This window comes from Sinohyriopsis cumingii, chromosome 12 (assembly GCF_028554795.1).
Source record: "Sinohyriopsis cumingii isolate HCF-2022 chromosome 12, ASM2855479v2, whole genome shotgun sequence".
Taxonomy (NCBI): Eukaryota; Metazoa; Mollusca; class Bivalvia; order Unionida; family Unionidae; genus Sinohyriopsis; species Sinohyriopsis cumingii.
Genome location: NC_142972.1, coordinates 65,513,007 through 65,538,169, shown reverse-complemented (window position 1 = coordinate 65,538,169; position 25,163 = coordinate 65,513,007). Strand labels below are relative to the sequence as shown.

The 25,163-nt window shown below is 32.5% G+C and overlaps 1 protein-coding gene across 1 annotated transcript in view; it reads right to left on the bottom strand.

Annotated features, from left to right (window-relative positions):
• LOC149786606 (uncharacterized) overlaps window positions 1-24,852 on the bottom strand; it is a 38,853-nt gene extending 14,001 nt beyond the window's left edge. The window contains exons 1-7 of the mRNA XM_089978230.1: window positions 24,734-24,852; window positions 14,871-15,013; window positions 13,907-14,065; window positions 12,421-12,480; window positions 10,950-11,071; window positions 10,505-10,540; window positions 6,843-6,944 (exon numbers count right to left, since the gene is read on the bottom strand). Coding sequence (XP_089834356.1) covers window positions 6,843-6,944; window positions 10,505-10,540; window positions 10,950-11,071; window positions 12,421-12,480; window positions 13,907-13,979 — 393 coding nt within the window. The 5' untranslated portion in view covers window positions 13,980-14,065; window positions 14,871-15,013; window positions 24,734-24,852. The remainder of the gene's footprint in view (window positions 1-6,842; window positions 6,945-10,504; window positions 10,541-10,949; window positions 11,072-12,420; window positions 12,481-13,906; window positions 14,066-14,870; window positions 15,014-24,733) is intronic.
• Between the last annotated feature and the right edge of the window lie 311 nt (window positions 24,853-25,163).

The following is a 25,163-nucleotide window of genomic DNA, read 5'->3' as shown; positions in this document are numbered from 1 at the left end:
AATTTTGTAATTCTAATGAATAATTTGAATAAATGATTCCTTCCAAATCATAATTAAACACAACTTACATTTATTCCACAAAGGCGGCCAACAATTCGTAAACAAGGCCATGAATGTTTACTTAAATAATAGCAAACTACATGAGAAAGATCAGGTACATTATGTTGTTCCCTTTTGAACGGAAAAAACAACATCAAGAATTCAAACCTATGGAGCACGTTTACAAATATCATCTGAAAGTATTAATCAAGAAAATTGGAAAGTAAGTTATGTAATATATTGCTTAATATGACCCATACAATCCACAGTCATTACTTAACGTTCAGCACTCAGAACAATATATATATATATATATATATATATATATAAATATATATATATATATATATATATATATATATATATATATATATATATATATATATATATATATATATATATATATATATATATATATATATATATATATATATATATATATTGCATTACTTACTAGCTTGTTTTGTCCATAATCAAAATCATTTTTCCATCTGATCTGTATGATTGATTTTGGTTTCTGAACCAACGCTCAAGTCTAGAACTTTTCCGTATCTGCCTGTTATTTATTATATAGTATATCATAAATTTAGAAACAGACTTTATAATTATATCAAAGATTTTATTTTTTAAACTCTTAGGACCTTTTCAAATGAAAATTTCAATGAAGTAATAGTTATTTTTCAGAAAATGTTAATTGTGACCCGACGTCAAGCAGAGGACTATGTGATCTTTTCTTTTAGAAGTTATTATTTGTGCTGTAAGACCTGAGCAGAAACAATTTTATTACTGTTGTGTTCAGCATTTCATTTAGGCTGGAGGTTATTTATTCAAATAAATTAACTCAAGTTATTCTTCTCTGGAAATACAAGTTGCTCAAAAAAAACTTTCTTTGAAACAAAGAGTTTGAGTTTTAACGAAATTACAAATAAGTATATATTCTGGTATTGTAATATTTTGATTCAACTAAAGACTGATCACACATTACTACAATACAGGCCACCGCATGCACGTTAACACTTCAAACACTGGATTTATTTTAGAATAGCGCAAATGTTTGTTCAGAGCTTTAATCATTAGGATTTGCGTTCGAAATTCTCGGACTAGAGATTTATTTCTCAACACCGTAACTTCGTTATACATGTTTCACTTAGTATTATATGGAAATAAATTATTTGCTAATTCTAACAAAACTTGTTGGTTCTCACTCTTTTGTGTGAATATATATATATATATATATATATATATATATATATATATATATATATATATATATATATATATATGATAGCAGTTGTGTTTGGTTCGCACTCTTTTGTGTGAATATATATATATATATATATATATATATATATATATATATATATATATATATATATATATATATATATATATTTGTGTGTGTGTTTGTATGTGTGTGTGTGCGTGCGTGTGTATAGTATGTGTGCTGTTTCAATGATATACAACGAGATGCGTAAAGTTTTCATTAATAGGAAAATGCGGCCGAGGAAGAGACGGCCATAATCAGTGCACTGTAGGGGAGTGAACTCTTTACATCCCCTCGCATATATGTACGCTCAAAAAAGAAGTTCTGCAGTAATTCTTAATTACGTGTACACTTCATTCATATTAATTGCAATATGTTTCCTTTGGTAATATTAAAGGAAATGAAAACACAAGGTTGATAGTTAACATTCAAATTTTTTTTTAATAATGTGCATGCAAACATTGAATTTACAGCGTTCATTGTCATGAACTGTATCAGGGCGACCATTTGCGTCTATAGCAACACTACGATACGAGCCAGAAACATCAAAATAATTAAGAAACAAGAGGTAATTAAACAGTTTAACCCTAACCACATTTCACTGATATCGTTTCTGTCCATATTATTTCATTCCTACTGACTCTCCGTGTCACCTTCAATAATTCTATGTTTCTGCTGTGTAGGTCCTGTTTGAGAAGTCGCGTGCTAAATGAAGTCGACCCAATTAGAGATCTCGTTCACGTTTTGCGGGAGGTTCATAACAAACATAGTTTTTTCCGTAGAATGGGTTGCTGATAATCTGATTCTGTTGAATATTACAGGTTTTGGAACTTGATATACTAAAGTCTGTTGCTGTGCAGTTTGAAATTTCTTTGTTGTGGGGATTGACATCATGAGTCTTTGGGTAGCCGGTGTTGCTAAGGTAATTGGAGTAAGTCTTTTGTTGCCTGTCACTAATGCTTGAGTAGAGTAGCTATTTATAGACTGTATATTTTTATGTGCTGAAATTTGCATGGTATCAGTTGGGGAAATCGTTTTGTCTCTTAGCTTCATAATTAAGTACTTTCTACTGCTAGTGTTTGTTAATTTCTTTTTTTTAAATATCTGAGCTTTCTTTCATTTTTTATGATGTATTTAAGTTTGTTAATTCCAACGACTTGTTTCCTAAACCATTTTGGGTTTGTCTCTGAGATCGGCATAGTGTTGGGCACAACATAGAAAGGATCTTTAGGTTGACAAAAGTCTGCTGGTCTTCGCTCTGCGTATCGTTTGTAGATAGCAAGTGGATCTTTGTTGTTGTTTTTTTTTTCATACATCTTAGGATTAATATCCTTAATGTCCTTTTTTATTGTCTCCTGTTTTTGTTTATGTCTGCCTTTCATTGAGTTTCTCCAGGCCATTCACATCTTTGTTTACTGTAACGTTCACCCCATTTCAGAGTGTAATGTTCAGTCACTCACCTCAGACCAAAATGCACAGAGTTGTTAAACCACAATGGTTTAACAATTGCTTCAGGTGTTTCCATCCACATTAGTTTTTTTTCTATGCAAGGCATTTGTTTCGTCGTCTGGTGATTGATTGCCTCGATTGGGTTTCTTTCCTTTCATTAGAATTTTAAGTATTTTTGCCTCCCTTGTTAATGCAAAATTTGTGTCATTTCCTGTCATGATTGTACTTGCATGTGTCTTGAATTTAAGGTGGCGATCAATGGAGCTGATGATGCTTCTTAAGCTGTTCGGTTCAAACTCAGATCCTTTTCTCCTAACACCGAGCTTAAAACCAGCCAGGTACTGATCCAGTTCAGATGGGTGTATTTCGTGCAACTTTCTAAATTCATTGTTGGACTGCTAGAATGCTGTCACCTGCCTTACATACAAAAGTGTCCCTTTTTACAGTGTTCGCATTCTGCTTACCTTCTATACATTTCAGTATATCATCAGGCTCATGGTGTACAAACCTGTCTTCCCTAACAAGCTCATATTTTGACTCATTTCCATTTACAAATGTCTCGGCCTGTCTCTATCAAACTCATCAATAAACTCAAAGTTTAGTAGAGTAAATGTTGCTTCTTGGTCTTGATTATTATCTAATGTCATTGTTTTCTGTTTTCCACAGAATTGCACAGTGTTTGAATTCTGCAAGAGGGAGAGGCTGCCAATTACAGTGTTGACAGATGACAGCAGTCGAAACAGTGTGGAGCTCAATAATATTTAGTTCTTGGATTGAGTATGATTGTTTTTTTGTGTACAAAAGTGTTATTTTCTCCAAAAAAATATTTTACATGAAAATCATTTTAGTGTTATTTTCTCCTTTCTAAATGTAATATCCAAGAAATGCATACCCTTGTTTAGAGAGAATAAAAGCTATAAAAACTTGACCCTTATGTGTATTCATACGCCAGGGTCAAACCACAATTTGATATTTTGATATACCAATACTATTGGTATATCAAGTTGCTTTATATATATATATATATATATATATATATATATATATATATATATATATATATATATATATATATATATATATATATATATATATGCACATTTGGTTATAGCGCCCCGTTTTAAGGAATTCTTAGATTTCTGTGATTACTTGTCTGGTTACTGGAATTCGGCGCAATGGAGATTTACCTTTGCCCGAAATAATTAGCCAATTATTAGAAGCAAACGTCACTGAGTAAAGTGTTAGTGAGATTCCATGATGCCATGGTTCACTAGTAGTGGATTAAGTTTCAAACCGAATGAGTGTCCATGTGATAATAAAGTCCCTACTAAACTCTAGTGGTGTACATTGGTGGTGTAACTGCAATAGCAGTATGTACGGTAGGAAACCAGTAAATTAAACAATATATATATGCTCCACGCCACGTCTTTATGTACAAGTGCCCGAAACCAATCTGGCGTGCACGCATACCACCCCAGCTGCCTCCGATTTGTTATAAAGTTCCTTTTATTGTTCTTGTTATAACTCAATCTAGGACAAATTTTCCAAATCAATCACGTCTCAGGTAGATATTCACCCTCATAATGAAGTTTAACGTGACAGCGCTACCGATATGCTTTTTTTGTGTGTAGTTATTATTCACAGCACCTGACCTAGAGGAGATAGAATAATAAATATATAGATGAATGTGGTATCATTTTCACTCCACAAAATGTTCCAGCCAATTGGTCTGAGAAAGCGAGTTTTGAATTGAGGCATATTCTTTTTAATAACTAGTAAGTTCCTTTCGGTAGGGACATAAATTTGTTAATAGGAGAAACAAAATAAACAAAAAATATATCTGCGAACTTAAAGGATATTTGTCCTTTATTTTATGAAATGAAATATCACATAAAAATTCAAATAAGACACATGAATGGTATACATGTTTAATACTTTCGTGTGAAGTGGAAAAATTATTGTACAGATCAAAGTTGTAGAATAAACAGAGATGAAGAAAACTACAGTCCATCTGCTTATATACACCAAATACAAAAGAAGAAAAAATAAAAAAGTAAATAGAGAAATTTGATTAATATTGGGTTTCTTAAAATACTAAAGAATATATGGACTGTATTGACAATGTATACATAAACTTTTGTTGAATGACTGGGCTTGACTATTGCTAGGCCAATGCTAATGTTCAGATGCAGATTTATACAAGCTGTCATTGAGTTGACTTCGAGAAACAGGAATATAAACATACTGGAACTACAAGAAAGCTCACAAGGAGGTTATCTCTTAAGTTAACATATAAAACAATACTTCGATAAAGGAATTTGACATGGACCCATCTTTCAGATTGTATCCATAGCGATAATTTTGACCCACAAAAGATGTCTTGACGATATTAGTCTAGAGGAATCACAGAAATATGAGTGTTCTTATTAGTATAGGCTATATACAAGAGTTGGTAAGTGGACCGATTTCTTCAAGGATCTGCATCAATTGAACACCTATATAGAGATCATTTTAATTAAACCCTTCTTTGACAGCTACTAGTTAGGAACAGTTATTGGCGAAGTTCGGAGAAATAGGATGGTCTTCATGGATACTGGCAGCATGAAACCGTAAAAATATTTGAAAAGATTATACCACATTTTGCGATACGTGAACCCCTACGTTATGAAGTTTTATTTCAATTCCTGCATGACAGTGTTATGTTAGTGATCCTATACAACAGCAATCAAAGTTCATAAAATATTGTCGAGCCGATTTCGAGAAGCTGGCAGTTAAATATATGGGTGTGGTGCGGGTATACCACACAAACTGTAAGAAGATTAAATCGTACATATTCACATTGGCCCTAACATTCCCGCTTTAAAGAATTTTGACATGAACCCTTCCTTTTATCTCGGGGGATATTTTCGGGCACAAAACAAGTGACGAAATTTGTCGAGAGGAATCATCGACATAATGGGCAACGTACGGGAACCGGGCATAACCTGCAGGTACAATGTTGGTTGATTCTATAAATACTTAGTACTAACTGAACTCCTACACAATGGAGTTTGATTTTAACGAAGTGAATTACGACTCTCTGGACCTATTACGGTCCATTACTAATAAAATTAATAAAAAATAAACTTTGCAAGTATTTCATCCAACAGACATATGAAAACATTTCTTATTTAGAATCAGATGATTTGTGATTAACCTGTGCTGAGGTTATGCAATAAATGTGTAGCAAAATAAGAACAGAACTTTTTATAAAGTTTTAAACGTATGCAAAAAAAAAAACCAGTTGAAAGTGGCTTTTATAGGAGCGTTTCTACTTTTGTATCTTTTCCAACGGAAGGAAAGTGTGAATTATCTTCATTACAGCCAGTTTCAAGAAATAGGAAGATAAAGTGTTAACCAATTCATTGTTGAATCGAGAATAAGGAATAAATAGCCAGCTCGATGACAAAACATTACAATCGGGCATAAATAACCGTTGTTCACTTTTGAACATGCTAATAATTTGGAATAAGGAATAAATAACCAGCTTGATTTCTGAGAGCGAATATAAATATGGACTCTGACAAAACGCATGTATGTAGATATAAATAATCACAAGAGTATTTGTCAATTGATACGAAATATATTATTCAGGATAATTCTTTACTTGCTGTTTCATCAAAGGATGTGGGGAATATTTATACACACAATATTTATCACATTTCTGCTTGCATTTAAAATGTCACAGGTCCATAACTCTAAACGTTAGATCGTGTCGATAGAGTTTTATGCGCATGTTCATCCCATTTCAATAATATGTTCGATGTCCCAACACAGTGCACTGAAAGATTTTGAACAAATGAGTTTCAGCATTTACGTATACACATGTATGTACCTAAAGGACAGACGAACCTAACGATATACGTCCCCGCCATATTTATCGTGTGTGATCCTTCAGCTTGGAAGAAGTTGCTCCATATTCTCTAAAACATTAATGATAATATCGTCAATACCATTGCTGTATTTGTTTTGGCAAACGATCAGTTAAATATGTTGATATATATACTGGTTAGTAATTAGATGTCCATTTTTAAAAGTACCACAAACTTACCTCCCTGGCCGTAGTTTTGTATGTCTCGTGTTTAAACTTCAGCGTGTAGTTAGCTTCTCTTCTTATGTACAAAGTAAGTATAGCTGTTGTTATAGACAAGCCCTGAAAAACATGAAATGAAGTTACGAAGTATGGGAACTACATAATCCTATTCACGAACTGTGCCATTCTTTCAAGGGGCGTTTGATCAAAGTTTCGTAATAATAATTCTTCAAGAATATTTTCTTGCATATAGAGAACAAGCAGCTTTAAATGCGAAACATGGAAGTAACATCCTAACATGTTAAATGATAGAAGCTTTTGTTTTATCAATTAATGTTTTGAAGTTTTGGTTGATGAAGCTTGCCAGCTCTGAAGAGGAAAGTTTTTATGGTAAGGGTTGTAATGGAAATAGACGCGAGGTCAATGTCTGCCTCAAAACCATTTTCATTTTAGTGCACTCTTAAATTCCCTAAACCCTGAGTTCTGTTTCTAAACTTTCAAAACATACTAAAAAATAGGAAGACACCCAATATTACATTTTTATAGTAACTTGTGTGAACAAAATAATAATTCTACAATGCTAGTACACTTATGCAGTAGAACCGGAAACGAGTAAGCGCGAGACAACTACCGAACGTGACGAGAAAAACATGATGTATTTTCTATCTTTAGAGTAATTATTATTTTGCACAGGCACTCCTGCTGAACAAGCATTTAATTTTCTTCGAGAGTATTTAGTTCCAGACATTATAAGAGCCTGGAAAATGGCGGAAGAACATTTCTATGTAACCAAGATAACGTTTAGTATAAGCATCGCAAATATATATTTTAAAAAGGTTGTGTGCATGCGCCTAGTGTGCCACACGCTTTCAAACGCACCATCTGTTAATCCTGAAAATCCGATGAAAGTTAAGATAAACAATTGCAGTGCTATAGACTAATAGATGATTTCGCCTTATTCGTAAGATACCAACCTTAGTGTAATCAGTAAAATGTGAAATTTTATTAGACTGACATACTCTGGACTAATTACGCCTCTTCATGACTTTACATTTAAAACTGTCAAAGACATAAGGCTCATTATAATATATAAATAATTGATTTTTTAAATACGTGTGCATGATTTTAGGTTTTATTTGTGCTACCAAGCAGTACGACATAGAACGTATTAATTGAAATAATTTTATGAATGGACATTCAGTCCATTTACCGAACTTATATGATTGGACAAGTTATCGTACCCAAGAAAATGAAATAATTGAAGACTCTTGCAACCACTTGATCTTGGAAAGTATGTTAATAAAAAGGACATACATATATTTAAAGTAAGAATATATATATATATATATATATATATATATATATATATATATATATATATATATATATATATATATATATATATATATATATATATATATATATATACTTTAGTATTAAATAAACGCAAGACTGACGTTGATAAAGTCAAGAAATTTAGTTTTTTAATTTGTCACAATTAGAATTTTGATTATGCAGTAAGGAATCTACCATATCAATTCTGAAATCTTCATTCAAGCGAATATGGACATATGCAGTTCTCATACTGCATTATACAAGAAGACTTAAGTAGAGATAAAGGTCTCATCTAGGTAACAAAAACATTATCGTGTCTTGAAATGCTCCCCAAAGAAGTTTATGGCAGTTGTTACGAAAATATATGCAGGAATTACGAAGAAATATGTGCACACAATGCTAATACTTTGGATAGCGTCTTATGAGAACCTTCAATTTTTAACCGTGACTTTAAATATACCATCAGTTTGACAAAAATATATCGATTCACGATATACCACAGTGCAATCGTAAATGCGTATTTAAGAATACTTAGCTGGACAATTTCAGAGATACATTGAGCACGGCCAAAATCTGACATTAACCCTCATCCCAATGGGAACGTTCACAAAAATAATGTGTCCTCCCCTAACCCTATTTTGTAGAGGTATGGCATTAATACGAGTCACGCGTAATTCTGACAATGTTTACATCTGTAACAAACGTAGAGTCCCTCATAACCAGATAAATAATAATGTTGTCTCAGTTCTGTAACGAATTCCAGTCTGTTTTTACTTTTACTTTGCACGTCAGTTTCACGAATCCCATATACTTCTGAGAATTAATTCTAATATATGCTTCAAACCTATTAAAGGAATACTTTGAGAATCTAAGACGCTTAGTATAAAAAAGAAACTTTGGCACAAAAAAGCAGATGGAAAATAAGTAACACGATAAAGGGAAGCATCATAAAATTAGCAATGTACGGTTTGCTACGAATCTAGGCTTTACTCTACGTAAACTGAAGAAGAAAAAACATGTTTCTTAAAATTAAGAAACAATTTATTTCTTTAAGTTAGAAAGTTAAAATTTAAGAGACACTTAAGAATTGTGAATTAAATCCTAAATAATGCTAAACATCCTTTCACAAGTTAAAATATAGAACGTTTCGATTGAATGTCCTGAAGTATCACAATGATAAAATCTGGAATGTTTTTGAACGAGTTCTCAATAATCCCAAAGTAGTGTTTTAATCCCAAACGTCAATGAGCACTTTTTAATTCTTTGAATAAGTTAAATAAATATTTTTTCTAGAATTAAAACTTTACACAACTACAAACTCTGCTCATAGAATCTCAAAACCGATACGAAACATGAATAAATACTTGTTTACGAAATCTGTATATCGACAACTACCAGCTTGATCAATACATTTCCAACGGAAAAACCCACTAACTTCTAAACATGGCCAGCCTTTGAACTCAAATTCAAGTAAACGTTTTGTGTACTACTTAAAATGACGATAAAGGTCGGGTCGGCAAAACTCCATTCATAACCGTCAATCACAATCATGACAAAATTCAGGTGTGCACATAATCTATCTCCAACCCTCAATTACGGACAAATGTAAGCAAACACTATAAATTAGATAAACATAACATGTTAACAAACAGACTGAGTAAAAGAAACATAAAATACATGCTGACCATACAAATGTTTCAGAATAATTTCTAGACATTAGTCCAATATAGCATATTTACAAATAAAGAAGAAAAAATGTTTCTGAAGTTTATGAAAATTTTAAGGATGTGTGCCTTTCGCAATGAAAACTGCAGTGCAACTGTGAATTTATATGTTAAACTATGCAGAAAGTACGACCGAAGAGAACATGTGGTGATGATCTACAAATTTTGTATACCGTGGTAGCCATTGGGAGCAACGTTCATGGTCTTTGGTTGGCTGGGGATGACAAATGTAGTATCATCAGCTATCACTAAAACGCAAAACTGCTAGGTACTGTCTCGGAAATGTGATTGTGAAAAATTCAATGAAAAATTTGAAGAGGTTTTTGAATTATGGAGTATCAACAGTAGTAAATGCAGATTGTGAGAACTTCATGTAAAATATACACACATTTTGAATTACCTGCAGACATTGAAAAGTACACTCTATGGAGGCGGCCTAAAATAAAACAAAATGTTTTTAACGAAAATACACTTATTTTATTCTTTGTTTTTTTTAATAAATATAATTTTGCTGTTTGATTATGTCTTTTTTCTTTTAGAAAGAAAATGTTATGTAATCAACCATGCAACCCAGTATTTTATTCATCACTTGATGTAAAATATACACACATTTTGAATTACCTGCAGACATTGAAAATCACACTCTATGGAGGCGGCCTAAAATAAAACAAAAACATTACAAATATACACTTATTGTTCTTTGTTTTTTTTAATATAGTTGTACTATTTGACTATGTCTCTTTCATTTTTAGAAAGAAAATGATGTGCAGTCATCCATGCAATCCAATATTATATTCATCAATTGACTGAATAATAAGAAAATTCACTTACATGTATTACGATTTCGGAGCAGACATGAAGCAATAAAACTGATCACTGGTGAGCGATCATACAATTCTATTTTCTGTTTTTAGAATATCAGTTATTTTTAATAATAATATCATGTAGAAACTCGAAATGAATAAGGCGAATGTTTATTGATAATAAAATACTACAATTACGTTTTACAATATTTTGACCAAATTGATCGAGTCATGAAATGCATTCATAACAAGAATATACTCACACAATATTGCGTCAGATTTCCACTTAGGACGATGGTATTGTTTTGGAGTTTGAAGTAACCATTATTGCACCTGTTCCCCAAACGTAATGATAACGGAGGATTCGTTTCAATTATGGGTATGTCTGAAAATGGATGATTTGATAAATGTATATATATGTATAACTACCACCATATTATTTATAGTCATTTGATGTTATGAGCATATACATAGTTGAAAAGAAAAACACAAGAAAGTTTGTATTCTTGCCTTTACTTAATAACCAAAGGCTCCCAAAAACCTCTGTCAACTAAACCTCTTGTTGGGCTATTGAAATTTCATGTGAGTAACCCAATTTTCTAAGCAAACAAAATAACCGAAAATTGGATTTTGAGATCTTTATCTAGGCGCTATCCTTGCCATTGGCATTTATATCTCACAAATACTATAAAATACACACCTAACACTCTAAAAAGTCGATACATTAACAATATTGTTCGAAAGCTTATATACAGAAACGAAGATATACACTGATGAAATCATATACTCGAAATTGTACAATGATATATCAAGTTTAGACTATAAGATATTATTAACCTGATCTGTCAAAATAGAATGCAGACGATCAAGAGAAACTCATTTTCTTAAAGCAAGGTTCCAATATGTTAGCCGCTGTACATCTTGGCGGATCGATAAGATATTTCAGAACTTCGGGTCTTTGAATTTCATCAAAATTAAGTTCTTCAAATTTGAACACCGTTCCTCCATGATCTAAACGAGCAGTGCACTTAACTGGAATGGACTCATAAATAAGCGATGTTCCACTGTCGGTCCTTGTTTGTACAAATACACAAATTCCTTCAAATACACCTAAAATGGTTTCGTTCTGGTAAGTAGTCAGATTTTCGATATTAAACTTACAAAGTATTATTTTCAAGTCAATTTCTACCACCATTTTCGTCCATCGCTGTACCACGCTGTTGGTTAGTTGGCATTGCATAATACGGGAGGGGGGATCGTGACTCCACTAGATGTCGCTCGTGCAAAACACTGAAATCTCTGATCGATCAGCCATGATCAAACAGGCTAACATAAGAGAACCTGGGCTTGCGAAGATGAGAGAAGCTATACATCTTAGTACCATGAAAGAGACAGTCCTACGAAAGCAACATCCATTGTACACATCTCAAATCAGGTGGGTAAGTATTTGTTCTTCCCTCAGTACCAGACTGTACAACCTGAACCTTAACTATCAAAATATATTCCATTCAATCATTTCAAGTTCTATGACTCTCAGATGTGGACCTAAAACATTAAATGGGGATACATGTCTTGTTACTATAAATGGTAACATGGATTATTATAAACATGATTACTAAGTTGTGATGTGCCTGGTTATCACTAAAGCCTACTACTAATGCCAAAGTTTTCATATAAGCATAAAATATCGAGCTTTAAATCTTTGATACACAAAAGCTGAAGATGAATTATTACCAATTCCAGACGTGTCTATTATGTTTCTGATCACAAACTGTGGACAAGTCGTTATGTTTACTGAAACGAGAAAGGTAAAAATTGCATAGCTTAGTGTTGGATATCATTACAATCATCGCTTCATACTGTATGGTATATATATATATATATATATATATATATATATATATATATATATATATATATATATATATATATATATATATATATATATATATCTATATATCTATATCTATATATATCTATATATATATATATATATATATATATATATATATATATATATATATATATATATATATATATATATATATATATATATATGTGTGTGTGTGTGTGTGTGTGTGTTTGTGTTTGCGTATTTGTTTTTTTGTGTGTTTCATTATAATCCTCCATTCTACTTTAATGAGGTCAAGCTATATAAACCATCTTATAAATGACTAAAACACATTTAATAAACTATATATATATATATATATATATATATATATATATATATATATATATATATATATATATATATATATATATATATATATATATATATATATATATATATATATATATAATTCCAAGCAAAATGTTTCTTGTAAAGTACTGAAATGGAAAATGTAACAGTTGAAACGTTAACATATGTTAATTCAAAAATGGTGTTTTGATAAGGTGAGAAATACTGCAGAGATATCACCCTGGATTATTAGTGTGCCATAAAACATAAAAAATAAGTAAACACTCATACTCGGCAAGATTCGAGCATTTGCTAATTCCTACTGTATAGCATTAACTTATCCGTGATTTCGGAAAACTGGAAACTACCGAAAACCAGAGCAAAAGTATTATATCTTCTCTGATTCGAAAGAAGAAAAAAAAACATTTTTTGTCTTTTTCCCCATTTCCAGGCATGATAATTAAATTGTAACATGTTAGAAGAGTTTGTAAGAGTATATTTTATATAAACTGAATCATCCTTTTCTTGATTGCTTTCTCAAAGAGTATGCGTGTGAATTTATGTATGCACACAAATCAGGCCCGTCAGGAATTTGGTCAATAATGCATGACATTTTGTTACCTTGACACTTATGTACATTCTAATCCAGATCCATTAAAGTTGATCCATAATAATAATCAGAAAATTTTGATTTCTGCTGCAAAGCTCGAAGGAAAGGTTCAGCAGCCTTGTATTGTATAGGGAGATAATGCATGCTGATATACGGTTGTGAGGTGGTACAATAAAATGTGTACACTGTATCATACTATAGCTGTTAATAATCTTTCCCAATAGTTGGAACAAGAGAAATAAAAGTAACTTTTGTCACATCGTATATATGCTTTTATTGTCACTAGACCGAAAACGATTCACTCATAAAACTTTTGAAACTAAGTTATATTAAGGGATATACATACATACATATATATATATATATATATATATATATATATATATATATATATATATATATATATATATATATATATATATGCTTACCTGGTAATTCGTAGCATTTGTATAAATCTGTTAGAATAAATATCGCAAGGAACAGGTAGTATACAAAGGCCATCGTGCTTCTCCCTTGGTGTGTAGTCTTTTGAGCTTTAAAGAACTTTACATCGGAGCTTATTTAATAAACAACAATCAATGTCACACCTGAAATACATAGAAATACATAACTATTTTATAATCAACTCATTCTCTTTCTCTCTCTGAAAACACTCATGTACTCTTGTTAATGGTCAGTTAAATTTAATTTTGCATTTTATACGATGAACATAATAAACTCACTACAAAAGACTATTTCGCAAATATGCAGCTTATATGGTCTTTATAAGAAAGCTTTGATTTAACCAATCTGTTGTTTTCTGCGATAGCTCTTACAAAAGGAGCCCTCTTGAAAATGTCAGGTGAAAAGGAATTGCACGTGTTTCACGGGTTTCGGTTCGCGAATTTGAAAATTTGGTATGAGTTGGTGAATGAATAATGGCTGGCCTTGGTGGTTCTGATGTATAATTCCTGTCAGAGAGAGAGAGAGAGAGAGAGAGAGAGAGAGAGAGAGAGAGAGAGAGAGAGAGAGAGAGAGAATAGTTACCTTTGCAAAATATTCTTGTTCAGTTTGTTTCCAATGCAAGTAATAATAACAAAATAGAATCACTCCCTGTTCGGCGGCCCGAAGAACGTAAACAGCGAGTTGCTATTTGCTTTGAAATATGTGAACTTCCTGTGTGCGGAAATTGAATACTTAAGAATGAAGGAAGAAAGAGAGGCCATAACATTATTCTAACTAAGAAGATTTGCGTTAGTTGATATGATGTACACAAAAGAAGAAATGATTGTTCTAGAAATCATTGCCTGGTGCAGATGTCATCGTACAGCTTAACTCATTTTGTAAAAAGAAAAATATAATACATATTTGAAATATCATATAAATGTAAGGATAGTCTACTAGACAAAGTACCTGTTTTATACAGCCACCCCAGGACAGTAACAGAAGTTGCCTTTGAAGAAAGGTGAATGCTTAATACTGGTTCCTCCTTTCCCTCTCGCTACCACCCTGTCCTGATAACGTTCAAAGTCCCAATATAAATGGTTGTAGAAACACTGGAAAACAAGAAAACAATGAGTCAGATTTCACTCCTTGATGTTTCATTTCTTTATATCAGAAACTACATTTATTAGCCTATACCACAAACTGACAAAAAAGCTGGTTTCAAATCTACAATAGCAGTCACTATTTAACCCTGTATTTATTGTGTCTTTTTAACCGTGCAGTTGTATACCAATAAACTGTTACATACAAGAAAGGTATGTTTCGGCAACGCCATGCCAAGTTGTGCAAGCAAAATATGGTCTTGAAACATATGAGTGTTGAAGAATTAACTCCAATAATTTGTCTACCTGTCTTATACATTTCTAGCTTATTATTGTATGAAAACAATATCTTTCGAAAATGCATGATTGTCTCTCTCTCTCTTCCCTTCCCCTTCTCTCCCCCTTCACGGAAATTGATGTGTCAGCAGGTATGGCATTTAAGTTTTAAACTCTTTTCGCATAAGAGAATAACACACCGCGATAAAGCGTCCTAGACCTTAATCATGTTACTGGATAACAGTCATGGTTTTCTAAAACTCCAAAAGTTTATTCGTGATCAAAATGTATTTACCTGGTAAAGACTTGGAAATAGTTTGATGTACAAATGAGTCGACATTAATGAGTCTTGAGAGACTCCACAAGGATTTTGACTAATAAATGTATTACCAGCAACTACAAGAATTCAAATTGTTATATCAGAAAACAGGATTATCTGTTAGAAGTGAACAAAAATTATACATCCTTGTATCAATGTGCCAGAGTTTTGAGGAGGAATTATACACCGTTAATCACTTGTTATTCACAAATAGATAACTTTATTGTATGATAGACGTACATTACTAGATTTTCAGAGGGATATAATGTCGAATATTCACTGGACTGAAACAATATATACTATATTTTCTCACTGCACATCAATACACATTGACGCTTCTTCTTACTGACGAACAGAGTTTAAAATCAAACATATTTTGTTTTACTTTAAAGTGTGAAGGATAATTATCTCGCTGCTATTATTTTCTGTGAATAGCAGCATAATGTAGCAGAAAATAACATGTAAACCGTTGATATTGCGCGGATTCTGCTACGAGTGACTAATGGATATATTTCATCTCATGTTTGCAAAACAAAAAATATGTTCACTTGTGGGTTCGGTACACATGAAAATATTGAGTGTTTCAACCACTCGGTGATTTATATCCGTTTTTCACTCGTTTCAAAATTTCGTCTATTTCTCTCTCCTTGTATGTATGTATGTATGTATGTATGTATGTATGGCTGTATGTATGTATGTATGTATGTATGTATGTATGTATGTATGTATGTATGTATGTATGTATGTATGTATGTATTTGTGTGTGTGTGTGAGTGTGAGTGTGTGTTCAAACGTGTGTTGTTACTAGACGCATAAACGGCTCTAATTCCTCCAAATCCTTTTCAAACGTGTGAGGACTTTAATTCACCAATATTTAAGAAGAAAGATTAAAAAATGAAGTCAAAGGGAACAATGTATAAAACAAGCATGTGTGAATGCTTTGTTGTTACAATATATATATATATATATATATATATATATATATATATATATATATATATATATATATATATATATATATATATATATATAATTTTTGCATCTTTTCATTCGTTTAAGGTCCGTGAATATTTCCCACCTGTGTCAGGGAGAGGACGATTTGAGGATTGGTGTTAAGTAGAAAACAATTTATATCATGCATAGGAAACTTGACGAACGTGCTTTTTCCAACGACATACCATTGTGACCGATTTCTTCTGGTCTAAGTAGGAATAGAATTAGTATTTTTCGGTTCTCGAATCCCGCATGCTAACCACTGACCCATCAAAGCATCAATAGAAAAGACAACACTTATCGGAGGTGGGACAAAACGTTAAATTTTCTTGCAGTACTAATATGTAGATCGTTACGAAAACCAACTAAGGTGCATATGAATTGGAAGGGCTAATAATTTTTCATGGAAAGAAAGGTTTTTGTTGCAGGAAGTGTTTTTGCAAAGCTAGTGAATCATCTAAAGCTGTTTCTGTTGCTGATTTTGCATGTAACAGTTTAATTTCATCTTTAATGACAAGCAGTTCCAAATACTGGAACGCTTTCTGCATTATAATTTAGATCTTTTAATCAATCATCAAAGACATATTTCATGAAGTCAAGATATAATTGCAATATATATTGATTTGATAAATAATCAATAAATAATCAATACTGCGACTGTAGTTACAAAGGAAAATACCTTTTTGAAATACTAGAAAATTGCATGACATTTATTGTGCAAGTCAGTTTACTTAGGTAATTATTCTGATGACACATTTTCAAGACAATTGAGGTGAACAAAACTAGTCAATAAGTGACCAGAAGATCTCAAACGTCTGAGTTCGTGATTCGACTTTCACTTCTATCAAATGAAAGTGATTTTCAAACGTTTAACATCTCTGTTATTTCATGACACAAAATCTCATGTACAAAGTAAGTCAGAAAGTTTGTGGTCTCTAGGTCTTTTACACATTTCAGAACAGAGAGATCACGTGGAAGTACTTGGGAAAGCATTTATAAATTCAACTCCTAATTTTCTTAGGATAAACTGCGGTCGGGGTTTTAAACGTCACGACTAGTCCCACAAGAACCTGTTGATTTTTAGCTTTAGACATTGAAGTTTTGCTTTCGTAACTAAGATTCGAAGAAAAATATCACCTGTTTCATGTGATCCAATGCAGACACACACATACACACACCCACACCCACCCACCCACCCACCCACCCATATATATATATATATATATATATATATATATATATATATATATATATATACAGAGAGAGAGAGAGAGAGAGAGAGAGAGAGAGAGAGAGAGAGAGAGATTATATGAATTTATCAGGGAACACAAGTATTAGCCTGATATTCGCTCGTTCATATCATCGAATTTCTAATGGACGCATGTGGATTAAATGGATCCAAGAAAAGTGCGTCCGACTGTTAGTTTTTACTAAAATTCATTATAAGATATGGTTATTGGTACGCATCGGAAATACGCGGCCAGCACCGGGTTTGAATGAGCAAAGTTCGTATTCAGTTCTGAATTCCCTTATTTTCCAATCGGAATTATACTAAATAGGAGAGTATTACTTACTAAGATAGACTCAGAAATTAGAAATTTGGATTAGATTTACAGGATGCTGTTCCCACCTACCGTGGATCTACTTTGATTATCCATTATGAAATAATAACAAGGATAACATATGCGTGTTGAACTGTCTGTTTATACATAGTCTTGTGAATACAAGTGTCAAGGGGCTTTTATCGAGTTAAACTTGGCTGACACAGATTCTATTCACCCTGAGCTTGTATTTGCTTACATTTGTTTGGTATCGCACGTTAGGCTTGCATAGATTATTTACAAATGATTAGACTATATAATGAGTATGGTCAGATCGTCATGATTCTTTAATTATGATTGATTAGTTTGTGATTCATGTATGCCAAATTATTTATTACCCCATCTGTATTCACCGACCGAAAATATTTTTGTCACCTTTTTAATGTATCCTTCTTTCCCCTCCTATATCCTTATTTGTATTTCTTTACCGTAACAATATAACAATATATTTTAGTTGTACATAATATCAAAATAGTTATAATTTCATGATTTTATAGTTTTCTTTTTAATTTATGCTATTCCGTTATAAATAGGTGTTGTAATCTGAGAGTTATTTTCCCATATATATATATATATATATATATATATATATATATATATATATATATATATATATATATATATATATATATATATATATAATAATATCATACAGGTTAGATACTTTTTATTCGTACTCTACGGAGATTCGAACCCAGGTCCGCGGATAAATGGCACCCATCGCATTGCCTGCACACACAAGCCCATATTCCCTCAGGACTAAGCATTCATCACCAAAACAATATGATGTTACTCAATCGGTGTTATATGCACTCGCGTGTAGCATACGTGTGCTTGATCGTGAGGGAAAATCCTCTGACCGGTATGATAGTATTATTTGTATTAAAATATTAATTCTGCCTACTGTTATCAAGCAATCTTTTATAGGAATCCAGGGATAGCACTTTTCTTTCTGTCTGCTGTATATTTATAATTCTCTCTCTCTCTCTCTCTCTCTCTCTCTCTCTCTCTCTCTCTCTCTATATATATATATATATATATATATATATATATATATATATATATATATATATATATATATATATATATATATATATATATATATATATGACCCTTCCTTCCATTATAAACATTTATTCTGTAAATAGACTGCTTCTTAATGTTGCAAAGGTTCCTACAACAGTTCACCACTTTATACTATAGAATAAAAAATAAACCGTGTTGTTGTTTTATGCATGCATGAAATCAATATAAAAATCCAAGCCCGACAAGACGTCATATCTCTGTGAATAAATCGTTATCTCGTCTATTGCAAGATCAGTTAGGTATGCTGGACTGTCATCGTCAACACGTAATACTGTCAAAAGTTTTCGGAATGAAAAAAATTCGGATATTTTAAAAATAAAATAGGTCATTTTTAGAGACAAGTCAAACATTAAATGTGCAGGTAGTTCTATAGTATGGTACACATGAACTTTAAATAATATATATGTCCACATTAATACTTACACATTTATAATGTCTTCACGCTTTGATAAAGTTTTTCAAAATTTAAGAGTTATTTTATGATCAGATAAAGTTGGAAAATTTGATACATCAGTTATACGATATATTATCGATTGGCATAAGTGAACATTTGACTAAGGAGGAGATATACTCGTGACTTGCCTATGAAATATCGTTTAATTTTATATTTGTTTTTATATAGTATTAAAGATGTTGTAAGAGTGAATTAAGTTAAATGATAATTACACTGTCAATATCAGAGAAACGACACACATGAAGTCATTTAAATCTCTATATTCGCGTGATTCGCGAAAAGAAATGCTATGCTTAAAAGGGGGTGACTGAATACTTCATAATAATACTGCTCAGTGTTTTTTTGTTTTTTTTTTTGCACTGATTACACCTGCAGCAAAAACTAATCGTGATTTGACTAAAATAAGATCTTTACTTTATTACCTGAAGATCTGACAGCGACCACTTAGGAGTCAGGAATGAACCTTTTTTTAAAAATCAAATCTCTATTTAAGCAGATATTGACTAGATCTATAACGAAATAGAATGTGAAACTTTCCAACTAAACTTTTATTCTAGTTTAGTGTAAACAAGACTGGCATTGAACTCTTGCCTCGTAAACATGTTGTTTATAACTTTCAATCACGGACAAAGGTTGGAGATTTTAACATGTTGTTAAACAATTACAACATTGCAGTCAATACGAATGTCAATATAGATGTCCATATATAATCGATTGATTGGCAGATATGTAAAGAACCGTTTATTTTCTAAAATATTGGACATTTAAAACAAATACAAACCATTGTCTTTACGTCGTCAAAAGACATCAAACAGCCATGAGAGTTCGCCCATAAAATTAAATATGGATATTGTAATATTCTGTGACATTATGCTTGCGACTGCCTTAAGAGTGGTCGCCCATGTCATTCGTGGCTTCATATGGCCTCGGAGGGATTGGAAGGTCATATCCATCTGAAATGTGCGAGGTGTTTCTGCCCGCTGGCTTTTCTATTCTTTGAGTCCTCTTACGTTAGAATCTTTGACGTGATATCAGGCCAGCTGATATTCATTTTCAGTAAAGACACTATCTAATTTTTATGGGTAAGCAAATACTTTCAGGTAGAAGTGTAATCAAGTTTCAGTTGGAACCATTTAAAATAATTAACTACCGTATACGTATGTTCAATACGTATTTTCATTTGCAGTCGAAGACTAATATAATAAGCATGTATAAAAGTCCTCGCGATTGTCTGCAGTTGATTCTAGCTCAACGACCGATTTCCACACACTAATCGTTAGTGACGTATGAAAATAACGCTAATAAGTATTAATAATCCTCATTTTCGAAGCTGATTTAATATGGTACACATTTTCATCACAATTCTTTCTGTTTTCTGTTCCCCTCCCCTCTCATGCATAACGGACAAACTACGCAAAAATGTCAATTTCTTGGTTACATGGTACACATACTGTGATGTATTTAATATTTTGTTGTTGTTATTTCTTAGAAATGCTATGATGTTCTAAAAATCGCTTATTATTAATTAAATATGAAAACGTCCATAGGTTGCTCTCTCTCTCTCTCTCTCTCTCTCTCTCTCTCTCTCTCTGGAATACCGTAGCAAGATAAGGGCTAATATCTATGAAATGACGAACGTAGAGAATTTTCGTTTGTGTCATCACACGATGTATTTGGACTTATGAATGATGGTAAAAGTTAAGGAAAACCTACCAAAGGATGAGAGAGAGAGAGAGAGAGAGAGAGAGAGAGAGAGAAAGGGATAGAGAGAGAGAAAAAGAGAGGGAGTTTGTAGTACACAACTTGCATTATTAAAACCATATTTTATGTTTAAATCATAACTATGTATTAAATTGATTTAATCAATGTGAAGGAAAAAAGGAAACTAAAAAAAGAAAACAACAAACCGATCAAAATGCAAGGGTGGTTGTGAATAGCCACAAAATGCAGAGAACTACATTTTGTAGCGGACACACTCGGGCATGCGAGGAGTTCGTTCACTCGGTCAATACACAGCTGCCTGTAGTAAATCCTAACTAAGTTTAAAGGGCAAATATATGTTTTTGCATGTGATATAAATAAAATATATGTACAGTATGTACGCTGTGTCAGTGATATACCATTCGTTGTATATAATTTTCATTAAAATAAAACTTGGCAAGCACTGCATTTCCAACAATCTCACGAAGCAAAATGAGCGTATAGTGTAATAGCGGAAGTATGTTACCTGCAACCGCGTTAAATATGAAAGTATGGCAAAATTTAACTGTTCACGGTTTTTACGAAATCGTGTGTATACAAAATTCCTATACATTGGGTTTGAGTGAAAAGTTTGATAGGTTTCTTCGGCGGATGCAGCTTTATCCGTGACTGTATTAATTTTAACCTTCATATAAAAATGTTAATTTCTGTTGATTGACTGACTGCAAGCACAATGAGCCTGGAGTTTATAGGCCCATTTAACTCGAGTTCTCTAGCCGTGGATAAGACCACGACGATGGTACTTATAGCCAAGATTCTGTCTGTATTATCAGTTGTGGAAGTTGGTGAAAATTAAAACTGTATTATTTATTGCTGTCAGTTGTACGTGTGGAATCTTTTGATATATTGAATTTTTGGGGTATTTTTGGTAAATGTTCCAAAAGCCCAGAAGGTCAGATATATGTCACATAACGTCATGCTGGCAGATAGAATAGTCAGTTCTGCCTTAGAGAGATTTGTAGTAGTAGTAATCTAGTACAGTCGCTCTGTGAAAGAAATTACTCTGCATGTGGATCTGCCTAATGTATATCATTGCATTCATAATTTAATGTGTCTTGTGTATTACACTACTCGGTCGTTGTGAATTTAATTGTTACGAAGACTCGTCTAACTCTGATGGTGTTTGTAAACCGGATACTGCTTACAGTGTTGACTCGGGTAAACTCGCTATGTGGGACCAAATGTTCTGAACTAATAGGTCTGTCGGGTAAGGGATTCATTGGGATACTTCAGGTTACACAGAGCGGATAACCCTTAGCAAAAGTTTGGCAACTGTGGATTGGAAATATCTCCTGATTATCAGGTGAATGCCAAGCTATGACACCAATAAATATGTTAATGTTAGATATTGATATAAAAACATTGATCACATTGGACTGGGAAGTGAAGATTTAGAACAACATTCGTATCGCTTTATGGCACAAATTATATTTTCTATTCGATTTCAAATCTGCATATTGTAATAAATATGAAGTGCTTTGATTCTGAAAGAAAATTTAGAACACAAGCTTTGACAATATACTGACAATATTGAGATAGCATTATTCAAAATAATTCTATAAAGATGTCCTTAAACAGCAATAAAAAGTAAACACAACTTTTATAGCAATAAAATGATTTTTTTTTTCCCCCGATTATAACAGTGATAGGATTGGAAATTTTAACAGAAAACTACAATCAATCTGTCTTTAGATGCTTGCCTTTAAGCATATATGTTGAAATATTTTGTAAGAAAGGATATCCCGAGGAAATTAATTTTGAAGAGAAAGAGAAGCTCAAGAGAAAATATAGTGTAGTATAGCAGACAAAATGGGCAAGGAATAACAGACAAGTAAACAATTACTTATCATTTAAAGTGAATAACCTTTCGAACTAAAGCGGAGAATAAAAACAAAATAGATATAGCCGTTATAAATTTTTCGAGCTATCCAAACCGATTGCCTTATTTCGATAGGCAACGTGCATCGACTAAGGGAGCTAACCGATGTATTGTCTATTATGTATTATATACAGCATCATTATTATCAATTGTAGATAAATTAGATAAAATCGTAGGAACGAAATATAAAATATTTATTCCTCCCAAACCAAATAAATACCCCAACATAATTAAATGCAACATAGATTACCCTTTGACAATTGATTACCCATACCCATCATCAAAAAGCATAAATCACACGATGATTAGTTCATATCGGTCATTGATGAGCCTGTGTGCATGCCATTCACATATCTGGACCCGGCCCGACTCTCTTCTTAAGGAATCCTCTAACAGTCTGGTAAATATTTTCTGGACTTCTCTGATGAAGTACGATGGAGGAAAATATATCAACTTTTTATGAACTACTTTTTAAACGTAAAATGATTCTTTTCAAGCTCCTTTATCTCTTTATCCGCTTTAGTTCAATTACTGTACACAAATTACTGTACTTATTCTCTGTAAACTTCCCTTCTTTTAAATCGTTTTATCTCGAACTCCTCGACCATAATTTGTAAAACTGTATACTGGTTTATACTTCCTTTTTTGTCACCTTTCTCTTGTCCTGTCTCTTCGTTCACGAGACTTTTAAAAGATTCAAACTCACACTTGAGACCTTGGACCAATTTATTACAATTTGAATCAATTGTTTTGGTCATAAAATGTAAAACCTCATTCGTGTGTTTAAGCGCTTTGTCTATACAATTAACTGTCTTATGCCTTTTTTGGGGTCCCACTTGGATCCCTTTGACTTAAATTGAAGAAATATATGTTTACTGATTTCTTGTCAAGGAAAATTTGACCTTTTAAGGGATGCCTACATTGCAATCCCTATCGTGCAAGAATTATTCGAGCACGGCAGGAATCTTCAGTTTTAGAGTTCTTTGTGGAAGATTTCTTCCTTTATTGTCATTCAGCGGATGAAATGTCTCTCGTGCAGTTCGTATATAAACTTTCTTAAAGAATAAACAGGTTTAAACATCGTATCAAAACGGGTGAAATGACTCATTTTACTGTCACTACTGATCCAGAATAATGCAATAGTTTCAACCAAACATAGATTGTGTATTGCCAAACGTGCGTACCTGTGCACATTCAATGGCGAACCGGTAATGTAACATCTTACAGCTCTTTTTGACATGTTTTAATAACCGTATACTGAAAATGACACAATTATGCCGAATACAAAACAATCAATGTATACATATAAAAATTCAATATTTTAGAAACATACATTTGTTGGTGATAGGAATGATATTACCTTGTCAGTTTATTCCACTATATGGAGACATTCCCTGGATTCATTCTTGTCAAAAGAGTAAAGTGTATTAACCACACCTAGCGGTTTGCTCTATCCTAGGTAGAATAAACTGAATGACTTCCCGACTGCAATGTTCTTGCACACGTGCACATGCGCGTTACTGGCTGTAAACTCCAAAGGCACCTGGTTTGCAGGGACGTTTGAGTATGACGCCAAATTCTCCCTTGATCTTAAACTAAGTCCTATTTACATCGGGCTTGTTAGCAGTATAAATTCATAAATCAGCATGTACAAGCAAACGTATCGGCATGAGCTGATTCAAGGCACCTGTCAAGCAAAAGAGGAAAAAGAGATACAACCCAGTAGGATTAGGGTAAAACTTAGAATTAATTTACTAACGAACTCGCTATCCAGGTATTACAAACCACTT